This window comes from Mustela lutreola, chromosome 1, assembly GCF_030435805.1.
Source record: "Mustela lutreola isolate mMusLut2 chromosome 1, mMusLut2.pri, whole genome shotgun sequence".
Classification (NCBI taxonomy): Eukaryota; Metazoa; Chordata; class Mammalia; order Carnivora; family Mustelidae; genus Mustela; species Mustela lutreola.
The window spans coordinates 180,085,271-180,100,833 of record NC_081290.1 but is presented as its reverse complement, the minus strand read 5'-3'; the positions used below and the strand labels follow the sequence as shown (position 1 = coordinate 180,100,833).

General features: G+C 36.8%; 1 protein-coding gene across 5 annotated transcripts in view; it reads left to right on the top strand.

The window, feature by feature from the left end:
- Positions 1-15,563, top strand: part of CWF19L2 (CWF19 like cell cycle control factor 2) — a 185,787-nt gene that overhangs the window by 29,186 nt on the left and 141,038 nt on the right. For all 5 annotated transcript variants that reach the window (XM_059179578.1, XM_059179577.1, XM_059179576.1 and 2 more), the window contains exon 7: positions 847-962. In XM_059179578.1, the coding sequence (XP_059035561.1) occupies positions 847-962 (116 nt within the window). The remainder of the gene's footprint in view (positions 1-846; positions 963-15,563) is intronic.

Genomic DNA, 15,563 nt, shown 5'->3' with positions numbered 1-15,563 from the left:
CACTGCCCACCCCCCGCCTCTTCAAAACCCTTAGATTGTTTTGATACACATTTCAGTATTACCATCTGTAACTTCCTTATTTGTTCTTCGTGCTGTATCTGAGGTAGCTTTTTCCCTGCTATGTGTGTACTTTTATTCTTTATTTCTGGGAATGCCCTGCCTATTCTTATCTTTGTTTATAGAAGTCCCAGTCATTGTTTTAAGCCTGATCTGTAAATTGTTCCCTAACCTCCCATTTAGAAATAATTCATTGCTTTCATTTTTTCTATCATTACTTACACTTAAAAAAATTTTTTTTGTTACATATTATCCTTATTGTTACTACTTACATATTCTTACACTCCAACTCCTAGATTGCAGTTTTTTTGAGGATAGCTTCAGTTTTGCCTTCCTCAGTCCTTAAAATCTGTACCTTGCATAATAGGTTTATACATAATAAGTTGAGGGCACTGCACCTGGGCAGTGCAGTCAATTAAGCATCCAGTTCTTGGTTTTGGCTCAGGTTTTGATCTCAGGATCGTGAGATGGAGCCCTGCATTGGGCTCTGTGCTTACCATGGAGGCTGCTTGAGATTCTCTCCTCCCTCTTTCTCTGTCCCTCCTGTTTGTCCTCTCTCTCTCTCTCTCTCAAATAAATCTTTTTAAAAAAACAAAAACAATAAATAATATGTTGAATTTTATTTTATTTTACTTTTTTAATATGTTGAATTTTAAATGCCCTTATGATTCTTATATGTTCTGGGAAAAATATCTAATTTATATTTTAGAAATTATTATAGAAGCAATAAATATTGATTCTGTTATAACCACATGAAAAGTATGACTGACATTTAATATTGGGATTTAGTTTCAGTAGTAGAAGATGGTGGACTAAGCTGGCTCAGGAAGTCTTACCAAAGAATGAAGGAACAAGCTGAGAAGCAGAATAGAAATTTTGAAGATGTTGTGGCTGAAAGATACGGGGTGAGTACTGGTATCAATGAGATAGGTATTATATTTACACTTCAATGAGACGTAAGTGTCTTTAACTCTGTCAGTGATTTGTGCTCTTTTGAATTAAATGGATGTTAAATTTCTTTCATCTGCTGAAGCCATCTTCTACCTTTTTTTAATCATATAAACTTTTGTAGCATATTTTTATTGACATGATAAATATAAAACTTAAGTATGTACAATTTAAGTGTGTGTGTTTAATGTAAAAATAACATTTTCTCATTGTGAGAAAATTTAAATAATGCAGGAAATCCTCCGTGGCATACCTCTTGAGATAACCAGTGTTGGAATTTTGATATATTTTAGAGTTTTGGTTTATTCCAGAGATGTTATATTCCAGAGTTTTCCAATATCCAGAGTTTTCCAATATAACAGGTTTATTAAAAATATATTTTTAAATATATATTTTGTAACATATATATTTAATATATAAAAATATATGTTTTATAACATATATTTAAATATATATACACACACCCACACATACATGCACACACTTTTAAAACAATGGAACCATGATATTTTACATGACACTTTAGAACCAGCTCCCCCAGAGACGCCCAGGTGTTTTTCTTAAGATGAATTACTAAAAACAAAATTGTTAAAGGATATAGACACTTGAAGTGAAATATATATTGCTGAATTTCTCCACAGAAAGATTAACAAGTTATATTTTCATTACAATGACTTTTCTATCACATGGTTTTCAACAGTAGGATTATCTTTCCTTACAGTCTGCTACCGTGTTTGAAAAACAGATTTTTTTCATTGCTTTTTATACATTTGTTTTCCAGTGAATTGGTATTTTTTCATATATTTTTGGCCATTTATATATATATATATATATATATATATATATTTATTTATTTTAAGATTTTATTTATTTATTTGACAGAGATCACAAGTAGGCAGAGAGGCAGGCAGAGAGAGAGGGGGGGAAGCAGGCTCCCTGTTGAGCAGAGAGCCTGATGCGGGGCTCAATCCCAAGACCCTGGGATCATGACCTGAGCCGAAGGCAGCGGCTTTAACCCACTGAGCCGCCCAGGCGCCCCATGGCCATTTATATTTTTAAGTGAACTGATTGTTGGCAGTATTTCCCATTTTTCTTTTGGGACGTTGGTTTCTTTAAGATCTTTTAATTAGTCTTCACATTTTTCTCTTAGTTTCATGGTTTTTCCTTTTTTTTCATTTTTCCTTTGTTTTCCCTTCCACATTTTTCATTTTTCCTTTGTGTATTTGCTATGGGTAAGTTTTGAATATTGTTACCTAACAAAGTCCATCAGGTTTTCCTTTCATAACTAATTATTCTTCCTGAAGTTCATTGTAAAACCTCCTTCACCCCAAAATCATAATAATGTATGTCTGTATTTACTTTGAGTACTGGCTCAGTTTTATTTTTTTGCATATCTTTAATCTTCCTGGAATTTATATTTGTGTATGTTGTGAATAGGCTTCTAACTTTCCTAAAGACTGTTATAGTATATTGACTAAATTAATCTTTTCCCACTGATTTGAAATGACACATTTATTATAAATTTATTATTGTTATAAAATAAGTCTGTTCTTCTACTCTCAAATCTGTTCCATTGATTTCTCTGTTGTTTGTGGAATTAGTGTAGTACTCTTACAATTATTATAGTTTTCAGTAACTCTTGCAGATAGTAGGTAAGTAGTGAACACTTACTATGTGGCAGGGTAAGTCTTTTTTTTAGTCACTAAAAGATTAGCTTTTCATTCTTATATTTCTTTGTTGTTAAATCTAGAATCATTTTGTTTAGTTCAGGCTCAGCAGAAACAAACATTTTCCCAGAATTCATCATAAGTTACAGATCTTTTTTGGAATTTTGATTTAAATTTAACTAAATGTATTGGTAAATCAGGTATGATTAATATCTTTATAATGTTGAGTCATCTCATCCTAAAATACTGGATATTTCTCTATTCAAGTTTAATTTATGCTTTTCAGTAAATTTCTCTGTGTAGTTGTTATGCGTGGGTCCTTAAGGTTTAAAAAAATTTTCTTCCATTTGTGTATTGAATCTTTTTTCCTTTATGTTCTTGGGCTTTCTGTTGGTGCTAACATGCCAATTTTCTAAACTCATGTCATTAAATTTAATTTTTTCATTGGGTCATCCTGGGAAGATAGTTATATACAAATGATGATTACTTTTGCTTTTTTGCCCTCTGTATTATAATATTAGATCTTATTTGTCCTCTTGAAATAGAATCTCAGAACCTTGATAAAAGCACTGGAAGCTAGTTTTCTTGTTTTTCCACTTAAAATGCTGTCAGTGCATTTCAGATGAAGATTATCATCTTTAGCAAGTATTCTTCCATTCAGAGTTTAGTCAGGGGTTCTCTCTTGTTTTTTGCTTTTATTTTTACATTAGAAATGTAATAACTTTTTTGATCCTTTGAGGTTGATTTGATTTTTTTCTTTTACTTTTTTTTTTTAAGATTTTATTTATTTATTTGACAGACAGAGATCACAAGTAGGCAGAGAGGCAGGCAGAGAGAGAGAGGGGAAGCAGGCTCTCTGCTGAGCAGAGAGCCCGATGTGGGGATTATCTCTGCCTAGGTTAAGATAATAACTTCCATTGTGTTGAAATAATTTGAAAAATTTAAAAAATATATATATTTTTAAATTTTTTCTTTAATTTCCAGTTAGTTAACATACAGTGTAATATTAGTTTCAAGTTACAATAGAGTGATTCAGCACTTGCATACATCACTTGGTGCTCATCGCAGGAAGTGTGCTCCTTCATCCCCATTACCCGTGTCCCCCATTCCCCTACACACATCCTCTCTGGTCACCATGGATGTATTCTCTGTAGTTAAGAGTCTGTTTGTTGTTTTGCCTCTCTCTATCTCTGTTTTCCTTCCTTTACTCATTTGTTTTGTTTCTTAAATTCCACATATGAGTGAAATCATATGGTATTTGTCTTTCTTTGACTGATTTGTTTCACTTCATAATACTCTCTAGCTCCATTCATGTCATTGTAAATGGCAGGATTTCATTCTTTTTGATGGCCGAGTAATATTCCACTACACACACACACACACACACACACACACACACACACGTGTATATGTGTGTGTATCTATATACACACAACACATGTATGTGTGTATATGTATATAGATACACACACATATTTATTTCCCTGGTGGTGAGTGGTATTGAGCATCTTTCATATGTCTGTTGGCCATCTATATATCTTTTTTGGAAAAATGTCTATTTATGTCTTCTGCCTATAGTCCTATTGGACTATCCATTTTTTGGGTGTTGAGTTTAATAAGTTCTTTATATATTTTAGATACTAACTCTTTATCACATATGTCATTTGCAAATAACTTCTTCCATTCCGTAGGTTGCCTTTTAGTTTTGTTGAATGTTTCCTTCGTTGTGCAAAAGTTTTTTATTTTGATTGTAGTCCCAATAGTTTGTTTTTGCTTTTGTTTCCCTTGCCTCAGAAGAGATATCTAGAAAGAAGTTACTACAGCCAGTGTCAAAAAAGTTACTGCCTATGGTCTCTTCTAGGATTTTTATGGTGTTAGGTCTTTAATCCATTTTGAATTTATTTTTGTGTATGGTGTAAGAAGATGGTCCAGTTTCATTCTTCTGCATGTGGCTCTCCAATTTTCTCAACACTGTTTATTGAAAAGAATTCTTTTCCCATTGGATATTCATTCCCATTTTGTTGAAAATTAATTGACCATATAATTGTGGGTTCATTTCTGGGTTTTCTGTTCTGTTTCATTGATCTATTATGCCTCTCTGTGTCAGCACCATACTGTCTTGATGACTGCGGCTTTGTAATATAATTTGAAGTCCAGAATTATGATGCCTCCAGTTTTCTTTGGCTGTTTGGGATCTTTTGTGGTTCCATACAAATTTTAGGATTGTTTATTCTAGCTCTGTGAAAAATGCTGTTGGTGTTTTGATAGGGATTGCATTTAATGTGTAAATTGTGTTGGGTACTATAGACATTTTAATAGTACGTGTTCTTCCAATCCATAAACATGGAATGTCTTTCCATTCCTTTGTGTTGTCTTCAATTTCTTTCATTAGTGTTTTATAGTTTATAGAGTACAGGTCTTTTCATCTCTTTGGTTAGGTTTATTCATAGGTATCTTATTGCTTTTTGTGCTATTGTGAAAGGGATTGATTCCTTAATTTCTCTTTCAGCTGCTTCATTAATGGTGTATAGAAATGCAGCAGATTTCTGCGCAATGATTTTGTATCCTGCAACTTTACTGAACTCGTTTATCAGTTTTAGCAGTTTTGTTGTTCTTTTGGTCTTTCTGGTTTTCTAGATAATGGTATCATGTCCTCTGCAAATAGGGAAATTTTTATTTCTTCCTTGCTGGTTTTTGGATACTTTTTATTTCTTTTTCATGTCTGACTGCTGTGGCTAAGAGTTCCAGTATTATGTTGAATAAAAGTGGTGAGAGTGAACATCTTTTTCTTGCTGCTGGCTATAGAGGAAAAGCCAGGGAAAAGGTTTTCCCTATGTAAGATGATATTAGTTGTGGGTTTTACATGTATGGCCTTTATTATGTTGAGGTTTGTCCCTTCCAATCCTGCTTTGTTGAGGGTTTTTCTTATGAATGGATGTTGTACTTGGTTATGCGTTTTCTGCCTTAATGGAATGATCATATGGCTCTTACCCTTTCTTTTATTAATATGATGTATCCTGTTGATTGATTTGTGAATATTGAACCACCCTTGCAACCCAGGAATAAATTCTACTTGATTGATGAAATGATTTTTTTAAATGTACGGTTGGATTCAGTTTGTTGGTTTTTTGTTTTGTTTTGTTTGTTTTTGAGAATTTTGCATCTGTTCATCAGGGATATTGGCCTGTATATTCTCTTTTTTAGCTATGTCTTTATCTGGTTTGGGTATTTGGAATGTGGCCTAATAGAATGAATTTGGAAGTTTTTTTTCTTCTTCTATTTCTATTTTTTTTGAATAGTTTAAAAATAGGTATTAAGTTTTCCTTAAATGTTTGGTAGAATTGTTCATGAAGCCATCTTTTTGATTACTGATTCAGTTTCTTTGCTGGTTATCCCATCTGTTCAAGGTTTCTATCTCTTCCTGTTTCAGTTTTAGTAGTTTATGTTTCTAGGAATTTATCCATTTCTATCCAGTTTTTTGGCATATAGCTTTTCATAATTGTTTGTATTTTGTATTGTTTGTATTTCTGTGATATATTTCTGTGATTGTATTTCTGTGATGTTAGTTGTTATTTCTCCTATCTTATTTGTGATTTTATTTACTTGGATCCTTTCTCTTTTCTTTTTGATAAGTTTGGCTAGAGATTTATCAATTTTATTAATTTTTTCAAAGAACCAGCCCCTGGTTTCATTGATCTGTTCTGGGTTTTTTTGTTTTGTTTGTTTCTACATCATTTATTTATACTCTAATCTTTATTATTTTCTTCCTTTTGCTTTTTTTTTTTTGTTGTTGTTGTTGTTGTTGTATTTTTTCTAGCTCCTTTAGGTTGTTTACTTGAGATTTTTCTTGCATTTTCAGGTAGGCCTGTATTGCTATTCTATACTTCCTTCTTAAGACTGCTTTTGCTGTATCCCGAAGGTTTTGGACCACTGTATTTACATTTTTACTTGCTTCCTTGAATTAAATAATTTGAAATTTTAATTCCAGTTTATAGTACATTTTAAAGAAATGCATCTTACTCTTGACAATTCTCAGCTACAAAAACAATTATTTAGACTTAACTATTACATTTACCATTTGGTTTTTAGTGTTCCTTCCTTTTTTCAACCATCTGTGCCCTACTTCCGTTATGGTTTGGCTTAATGATCTTGAGTGATTTCCTCTGCACCTACTTAGTAAATGGTTTGCTTTCTGATTCCTTGTATTTTTGAACATGACTTTCTTTTGTCCTTGCCAGATAAGGATAGTTTGTGAATTGAATTCTGTATAGAATTATTGCCTTGTCTTTTTCTTTCATAATTTAATCTTTACTCCATTATCTTATAGCTTATAGTGTTTAGTAATAGAGATAAAGAATTGATAACAGTTTTACTTTTTTGGGGGGGGGGGAGAGGGCAAAAGTGGAGGGGAGGGGCAGAGGGAGAGAGAAGTGTAGGTACTGAATGTGGACTATGACATGGAACTCTATCTCATGATCTGAATCTCACATCATGCCCTGAGCTGAAATCAAAAGTCAGATGCTCAAGTGACTGAGCCACCTAGGTGCCCCAACAGTTTTACCTTTACTTCGTAGGTAATGTGTTATTTGCCTACTTCCATCTGTTTACATCTCATGCTTACTACTGCCTTCTCTGATTTAATATTTGTGAAGAATTTTTTTGTGTGCATGTATGGATTTTGAGACTCAAGAATTAGGTTTTTTTTTTTTGTAAAGATTTATTTATTTTAGAGAGAGAGTGAGAGAGTGCATGCACATGAATGGGGGGGGGGTGCGGGCTGAAGAAGAGAGTTTTCAAGCAGACTCTACCATGAGCACAGAGACTTGCTTGGGGCTTGATGTCACAACCCATGAGATTGTGACCTGAGCTGAAACCAAGAGTTTATGAGCCACCTGGGCACCCTAGGAATTAGGATTTTTTATGTATGAGTCTTAATATGCTTCATTTTCTCCCCTCTCCTAAGGCTACCAGATGATACCTGGAAAATTAGCTAGACAAATTTTCTTATATTATTATTATTACTATCATTATTTTATTAATGCTTGCTTCTTTCTTTGCTCTTTCTTTGTGGTAATATTCACATGTGCATATTAGAATGTATAGAATTAATTGTCCTTGTGTCTTTTTTTTCTTATTACATCTACTTACCATCTTTTCCTAAGTAGAGTGAATTCCCAGGCTAGTGTTGAATCAACTAGAATTGGATTCAATATATCTGCATGGTTTAGACACACAGTTTTCATTTATAGGTTTTTCTTGTTCTTGAACTCTTGTTTTTCGTGAGAGTCTGTTATGTTTTAGTGTAAGTTGTAGCAGCCTTTTGAATGACAGTAGGAATTAATTTTTTAGAAATGATGTCTTCACTGTTTTCTGTATTATATTTTGTTTTAGTGCTGGGCCTTTGGGATAGTGGATTTTCTTTTGATTTACCAGATATTTTTCATTATTTGGCAATTTTTTGTTGATTAATCACATTTTTTAAAGCATTTGTTTTAGGGTAGTATATTAAGTTTGCTAGGACTGCCATAACAAAGTTCCATAGGCTAGGTGGCTTAAACCACGGAAATCTAGTTTCTCACAGTCCAGGAGAGTTGAAGTCCAAGATCAGAACATTACAATGTTTGGTTTCTTCTGGGGCCTCTCTTTATGGCCTGTAAATGGCTGCCTTCTAGATGTGTCTCTCATGTGGATTTTCTCCTTGTGTGCTTATCCATTCTGTCTTTTATTATTATTATTATTATTATTATTATTATTATTATTTTAGTTTTTATTTTTTTATTTTTTATATAATTTTTTATTTTTTATAAACATATATTTTTATCCCCAGGGGTACAGGTCTGTGAATCACCAGGTTTACACACTTCACAGCACTCACCAAAGCACATACCCTCCCCAATGTCCATAATCCCACCCCCTTCTCCCAAACCACCCCCCCCAGCAACCCTCAGTTTGTTTTGTGAGATTAAGAGTCACTTATGGTTTGTCTCCCTCCCAATCCCATTTTCTTTCATTTATTCTTCTCGTACCCACTTAAGCCCCATGTTGCATCACCACTTCCTCATATCAGGGAGATCATATGATAGTTGTCTTTCTCCACTTGACTTATTTCGCTAAGCATGATACGCTCTAGTTCCATCCATGTTGTCGCAAATGGCAAGATTTCATTTCTTTTGATGGCTGCATAGTATTCCATTGTGTATATATACCACATCTTCTTGATCCATTCATCTGTTGATGGACATCTAGGTTCTTTCCATAGTTTGGCTATTGTGGACATTGCTGCTATACACATTCGGGTACACGTGCCCCTTTGGATCACTACGTTTGTATCTTTAGGGTAAATACCCAATAGTGCAATTGCTGGGTCATAGGGCAGTTCTATTTTCAACATTTTGAGGAACCTCCATGCTGTTTTCCAGAGAGGTTGCACCAGCTTGCATTCCCACCAACAGTGTAGGAGGGTTCCCCTTTCTCCGCATCCTCGCCAGCATCTGTCATTTCCTGACTTGTTGATTTTAGCCACTCTGACTGGTGTGAGGTGATATCGCATTGTGGTTTTGATTTGTATTTCCCTGATGCCGAGTGATATGGAGCACTTTTTCATGTGTCTGTTGGCCATCTGGAAGTCTTCTTTGCAGAAATGTCTGTTCATGTCCTCTGCCCATTTCTTGATTGGATTATTTGTTCTTTGGGTGTTGAGTTTGCTAAGTTCTTTATAGATTCTGGACACTAGTCCTTTATCTGATATGTCATTTGCAAATATCTTCTCCCATTCTGTCAGTTGTCTTTTGATTTTGTTAACTGTTTCCTTTGCTGTGCAAAAGCTTTTGATCTTGATGAAATCCCAATAGTTCATTTTTGCCCTTGCTTCCCTTGCATTTGGCGTTGTTCCTAGGAAGATGTTGCTGCGGCTGAGGTCGAAGAGGTTGCTGCCTGTGTTCTCCTCAAGGATTTTGATGGATTCCTTTCGCACATTGAGGTCCTTCATCCATTTTGAGTCTATTTTTGTGTGTGGTGTAAGGAAATGGTCCAATTTCATTTTTCTGCATGTGGCTGTCCAATTTTCCCAGCACCATTTATTGAAGAGGCTGTCTTTTTTCCATTGGACATTCTTTCCTGCTTTGTCGAAGATGAGTTGACCATAGAGTTGAGGGTCTATTTCTGGGCTCTCTATTCTGTTCCATTGATCTATGTGTCTGTTTTTGTGCCAGTACCATGCTGTCTTGATGATGACAGCTTTGTAATAGAGCTTGAAGTCCGGAATTGTGATGCCACCAACGTTGGCTTTCTTTTTCAATATCCCTTTGGCTATTCGAGGTCTTTTCTGGTTCCATATAAATTTTAGCATTATTTGTTCCATTTCTTTGAAAAAGATGGATGGTACTTTGATAGGAATTGCATTAAATGTGTAGATTGCTTTAGGTAGCATAGACATTTTCACAATATTTATTCTTCCAATCCAGGAACATGGAACATTTTTCCATTTCTTTGTGTCTTCCTCAATTTCTTTCATGAGTACTTTATAGTTTTCTGAGTATAGATTCTGTGTCTCTTTGGTTAGGTTTATTCCTAGGTATCTTATGGTTTTGGGTGCAATTGTAAATGGGATTGACTCCTTAATTTCCCTTTCTTCTGTCTTGCTGTTGGTGTAGAGAAATGCAACTGATTTCTGTGCATTGATTTTATATCCTGACACTTTACTGAATTCCTGTATAAGTTCTAGCAGTTTTGGAGTGGAGTCTTTTGGGTTTTCCACATATAGTATCATATCATCTGCGAAGAGTGATAATTTGACTTCTTCTTTGCTGATTTGGATGCCTTTAATTTCCTTTTGTTGTCTGATTGCTGAGGCTAGGACCTCTAGTACTATGTTGAATAGCAGTGGTGATAATGGACATCCCTGCCGTGTTCCTGACCTTAGCGGAAAAGCTTTCAGTTTTTCTCCATTGAGAATGATATTTGTGGTGGGTTTTTCATAGATGGCTTTGATGATATTGAGCTATGTGCCTTCTATCCCTACACTTTGAAGAGTTTTGATCAGGAAGGGTTGCTGTACTTTGTCAAATGCTTTTTCAGCATCTATGGAGAGTATCATATGGTTATTGTTCTTTCTTTTATTGATGTGTTGTATCACATTGACTGATTTGCGGATGTTGAACCAACCTTGCAGCCCTGGAATAAATCCCACTTGGTCGTGGTGAATAATCTTTTTTTTTTTTTTTTTTAAAGATTTTATTTATTTATTTGACAGAGAGAAATCACAAGTACACTGAGAGGCAGGCAGAGAGAGAGAGAAGGAAGCAGGCTCCCTGCTGAGCAGAGAGCCCGATGCGGGACTCGATCCCAGGATCCTGAGATCATGACCTGAGCCGAAGGCAGCGGCTTAACCCACTGAGCCACCCAGGCACCCTTGTGGTGAATAATCTTTTTAATGTACTGTTGAATCCTATTGGCTAGTATTTTGTTGAGTATTTTCGCATCTGTGTTCATCAAGGATATTGGTCTATAGCTCTCTTTTTTGGTGTGATCCTTGCCTGGTTTTGGGATCAAAGTGATGTTGGCCTCATAAAATGATTTTGGAAGTTTTCTTTCCATTTCTATTTTTTGGAACAGTTTTAGGAGAATAGGAATTAGTTCTTCTTTAAATGTTTGGTAGAATTCCCCCGGGAAGCCATCTGGCCCTGGGCTTTTGTTTGTTTGGAGATTTTTAATGACTGTTTCAATCTCCTTACTGGTTATGGGTCTGTTCAGGCTTTCTATTTCTTCCTGGTTCAGTTGTGGTAGTTTATATGTTTCTAGGAATGCATCCATTTCTTCCAGATTGTCAAATTTATTGCCGTAGAGTTGCTCATAGTATGTTCTTATAATAGTTTGTATTTCTTTGGTGTTAGTTGTGATCTCTCCTCTTTCATTCATGATTTTATTTATTTGGGTCCTTTCTCTTTTCTTTTTGATAAGTCGGGCCAGGGGTTTATCAATTTTATTAATTCTTTCAAAGAACCAGCTCCTAGTTTCGTTGATTTGTTCTATTGTTTTTTTGGTTTCTATTTCATTGATTTCTGCTCTGATCTTTATGATTTCTCTTCTCCTGCTGGGCTTAGGGTTTCTTTCTTGTTCTTTCTCCAGCTCCTTTAGGTGTAGAGTTAGATTGTGTACCTGAGACCTTTCTTGTTTCTTGAGAAAGGCTTGTACCGCTATATATTTTCCTCTCAGGACTGCCTTTGTTGTGTCCCACAGGTTTTGAACCGTTGTATTTTCATTATCATTTGTTTCCATGATTTTTTTCAATTCTTCTTTAATTTCCCGGTTGACCCATTCATTCTTTAGAAGGATGCTGTTTAGTCTCCATGTATTTTGGTTCTTTTCAAACTTCCTTTTGTGGTTGAGTTCTAGCTTTAGAGCATTGTGGTCTGAAAATATGCAGGGAATGATCCCAATCTTTTGATACCGGTTGAGTCCTGATTTAGGACCGAGGATGTGATCTATTCTGGAGAATGTTCCATGTGCACTAGAGAAGAATGTGTATTCTGTTGCTTTGGGATGAAATGTTCTGAATATATCTGTGAAGTCCATCTGGTCCAGTGTGTCGTTTAAGGCCTTTATTTCCTTGCTGATCTTTTGCTTGGATGATCTGTCCATTTCAGTGAGGGGAGTGTTAAAGTCCCCTACTATTATTGTATTATTGTTGATGTGTTTCTTTGATTTTGTTATTAATTGGTTTATATAGTTGGCTGCTCCCACGTTGGGGGCATAGATATTTAAAATTGTTAAATCTTCTTGTTGGACAGACCCTTTGAGTATGATATAGTGTCCTTCCTCATCTCTTATTACAGTCTTTGGCTTAAAATCTAATTGATCTGATATAAGGATTGCCACTCCTGCTTTCTTCTGATGTCCATTAGCATGGTAAATTCTTTTCCACCCCCTCACTTTAAATCTGGAGGTGTCTTCGGGCTTAAAATGTGTTTCTTGGAGGCAACATATAGATGGGTTTTGTTTTTTTATCCATTCTGATACCCTGTGTCTTTTGACAGGGGCATTTAGCCCATTAACATTCAGGGTAACTATTGAGAGATATGAATTTAGGGCCATTGTATTACCTGTAAGGTGGCTGTTACTTTATATGGTCTCTGTTCCTTTCTGATCTACCACTTGTAGGCTCTCTCTTTGCTTAGAGGACCCCTTTCAATATTTCCTGTAGAGCTGGTTTGGTGTTTGCAAATTCTTTCAGTTGTTGTTTGTCCTGGAAGCTTTTAATCTCTCCTTCTATTTTCAATGATAGCCTAGCTGGATATAGTATTCTTGGCTGCATGTTTTTCTCATTTAGTGCTCTGAAAATATCATGCCAGCTCTTTCTGGCCTGCCAGGTCTCTGTGGATAAGTCAGCTGCCAATCTAATATTTTTACCATTGTATGTTACAGACTTCTTTTCCCAGGCTGCTTTCAGGATTTTCTCTTTGTCACTGAGACTTGTAAATTTTACTATTAGGTGACGGGGTGTGGGCCTATTCTTATTGATTTTGAGGGGCGTTCTCTGAACCTCCTGAATTTTGATGCTCTTTCCCTTTGCCATATTGGGGAAATTCTCCCCAATAATTCTCTCTAGTATACCTTCTGCTCCCCTCTCTCTTTCTTCTTCTTCTGGAATCCCAATTATTCTAATGTTGTTTCGTCTTATGGTGTCACTTATCTCTCGAATTCTCTCCTCGTGGTCCAGTAGCTGTTTGTCCCTCTTTTGCTCAGCTTCTTTATTCTCTGTCATTTGGTCTTCTATATCACTAATTCTTTCTTCTGCCTCATTTATCCTAGCAGTGAGAGCCTCCATTTTTGATTGCACCTCATTAATAGCTTTTTTGATTTCAACTTGGTTAGATTTTAGTTCTTTTATTTCTCCAGAAAGGGCTTTTATATCTCTCGAGAGGGTTTCTCTAATATCTTCCATGCCTTTTTCGAGCCCGGCTAGAACCTTGAGAATTGTCATTCTGAACTCTAGATCTGACATATTACCGATGTCTGTATTGGTTAGGTCCCTAGCCTTCGGTACTGCCTCTTGTTCTTTTTTTTGTGTTGAATTTTTCCGTCTTGTCATTTTGTCCAGATAAGAGTATATGAAGGGGCAAGTAAAATACTAAAAGGGTGGCAACAACCCCAGGAAAATATGCTTTAACCAAATTAGAAGAGATCCAAAATCGTGAGGGGGGAGAAAGGGGATAAAAAGAGGTTCAAAAAGGAAGAAAGAAAAAAAAAGAAAAAAGAGAAAACAAAAAAAGAAAAGAATTAAAAAAAAAAGAAAACACCAAGAAAAATATAAAAAAGAAAAAATATATATATTAGATAAACTAGTAAAAAATCGTTAAAAAAGAAAAAGGTAACAGTTAAAAAAAAATTTTTTACCCGAAGGCGAGAATAAAAAAACAAAAAATGAAAAAGACAAAAATTAAATTAACTGTAAGATTAAAAAAAATCACAGGGAAAAAGCCATGAGTTCCGTGCTTTGCTTTCTCCTCTTCTAGAATTCTGCTGCTCTCCTTGGTATTGAAACTGCACTCCTTGGTAGGTGAACTTGGTCTCGGCTGGATTTCTTTTTGATCTTCTGGGGGAGGGGCCTGTTGTAGTGATTCTCAAGTGTCTGCCCCAGGCGGAATTACACCGCCCTTACCCGGGGCCGGGGTGAGTAATGCGCTCGGGTTTGCTTTCAGGAGCTTTTGTTCCCTGAGCGCTTTCCATAGAGTTCCGGAGGACGGGAATACAAATGGAGGCCTCCTGGTCTCCGGCCTGGAGGAGCCGAGAGCCCAGGGCCGCACTCCTCAGTGCGCGCTCAGAGAACTGCGCCCAGTTACTCCCGTCTGCCTGACCTCCGGCCGCGCTCTGAGCTCACCGAGCCTGCGATCAGTTCAAGGTCACCCCGAGCTGCGAGCTTACTGTCGGCTCTGTCTCTGTATCCGGCTTTCCCGTTCCAAAACCCGCAAGCTCTGCGACACTCAGACACCCCCGATCCTTCTGTGACCCTGCAGGACCTGAGGCCACGTTGACCCGGTGTGGGCTTTGCCCCGGGTAGCCTCTGGAGCGATGTCCCTCAGCGGAACAGACTTTTAAAAGTCCTGATTTTGTGCGCGGTTGCTCCGCGGCTTGCCGTGAGCCGGCCCCTCCCCCCGGGGTCTGTCTTCCCGTCGCTTTGGATTCACTTCTCCGCCGGTCCTATCTTTCAGAAAGTGGTTGTTTTTCTGTTTCCAGAATTGCTGTTCTTCTCTTCGATCTGCCGATGGATTTTCAGGTGTTTGCAATCTTTAGATAAGCTATCTAGCTGATCTCCGGCTAGCTGAAGTAGTCTCAGCCTGTTACTTCTCCGCCATCTTGACTCTTCCTCCTCAACTTCCTTTTTTTTTTTTGAGGCTTTTCTCCTTTATGTGTTGACTTGAGCGGCCGAGCCGGTACTGCTGGCACTGAGGAGGGCCAGGGCAGGTAGCATGAGCATTTGCAACACGTATCCCAGTCCCAGTCCGCAGCGGGCCGCTGTCGCCTGTCTTATTATTATTTTTTAAAGATTTTATTTATTTATTTGACAGAGAAATCACAAGTAGTCAGAGAGGAAGGCAGAGAGAGAGAGAGGGAAGCAGGCTCCCCGCTTAGCAGAGAGCCCGATGCGGGACTTGATCCCAGGACCCTGAGATCATGACCTGAGCCGAAGGCAGCGGCTTAACCCACTGAGCCACCCAGGCGCCCCTCCATTCTGTCTTCGTATTTCCAAATTTCTTCTTCTTTTAAGGATATCCATCAGGCTGAATTAGGGCCCACCTGAACTTTTAACTTAATCACGTCTTTCAAGTGCCTGACTTCTAAATGCTCTGAGTACGAGGGGTTAGTACTCAGTCATGTTCTGAGTACTAGGGG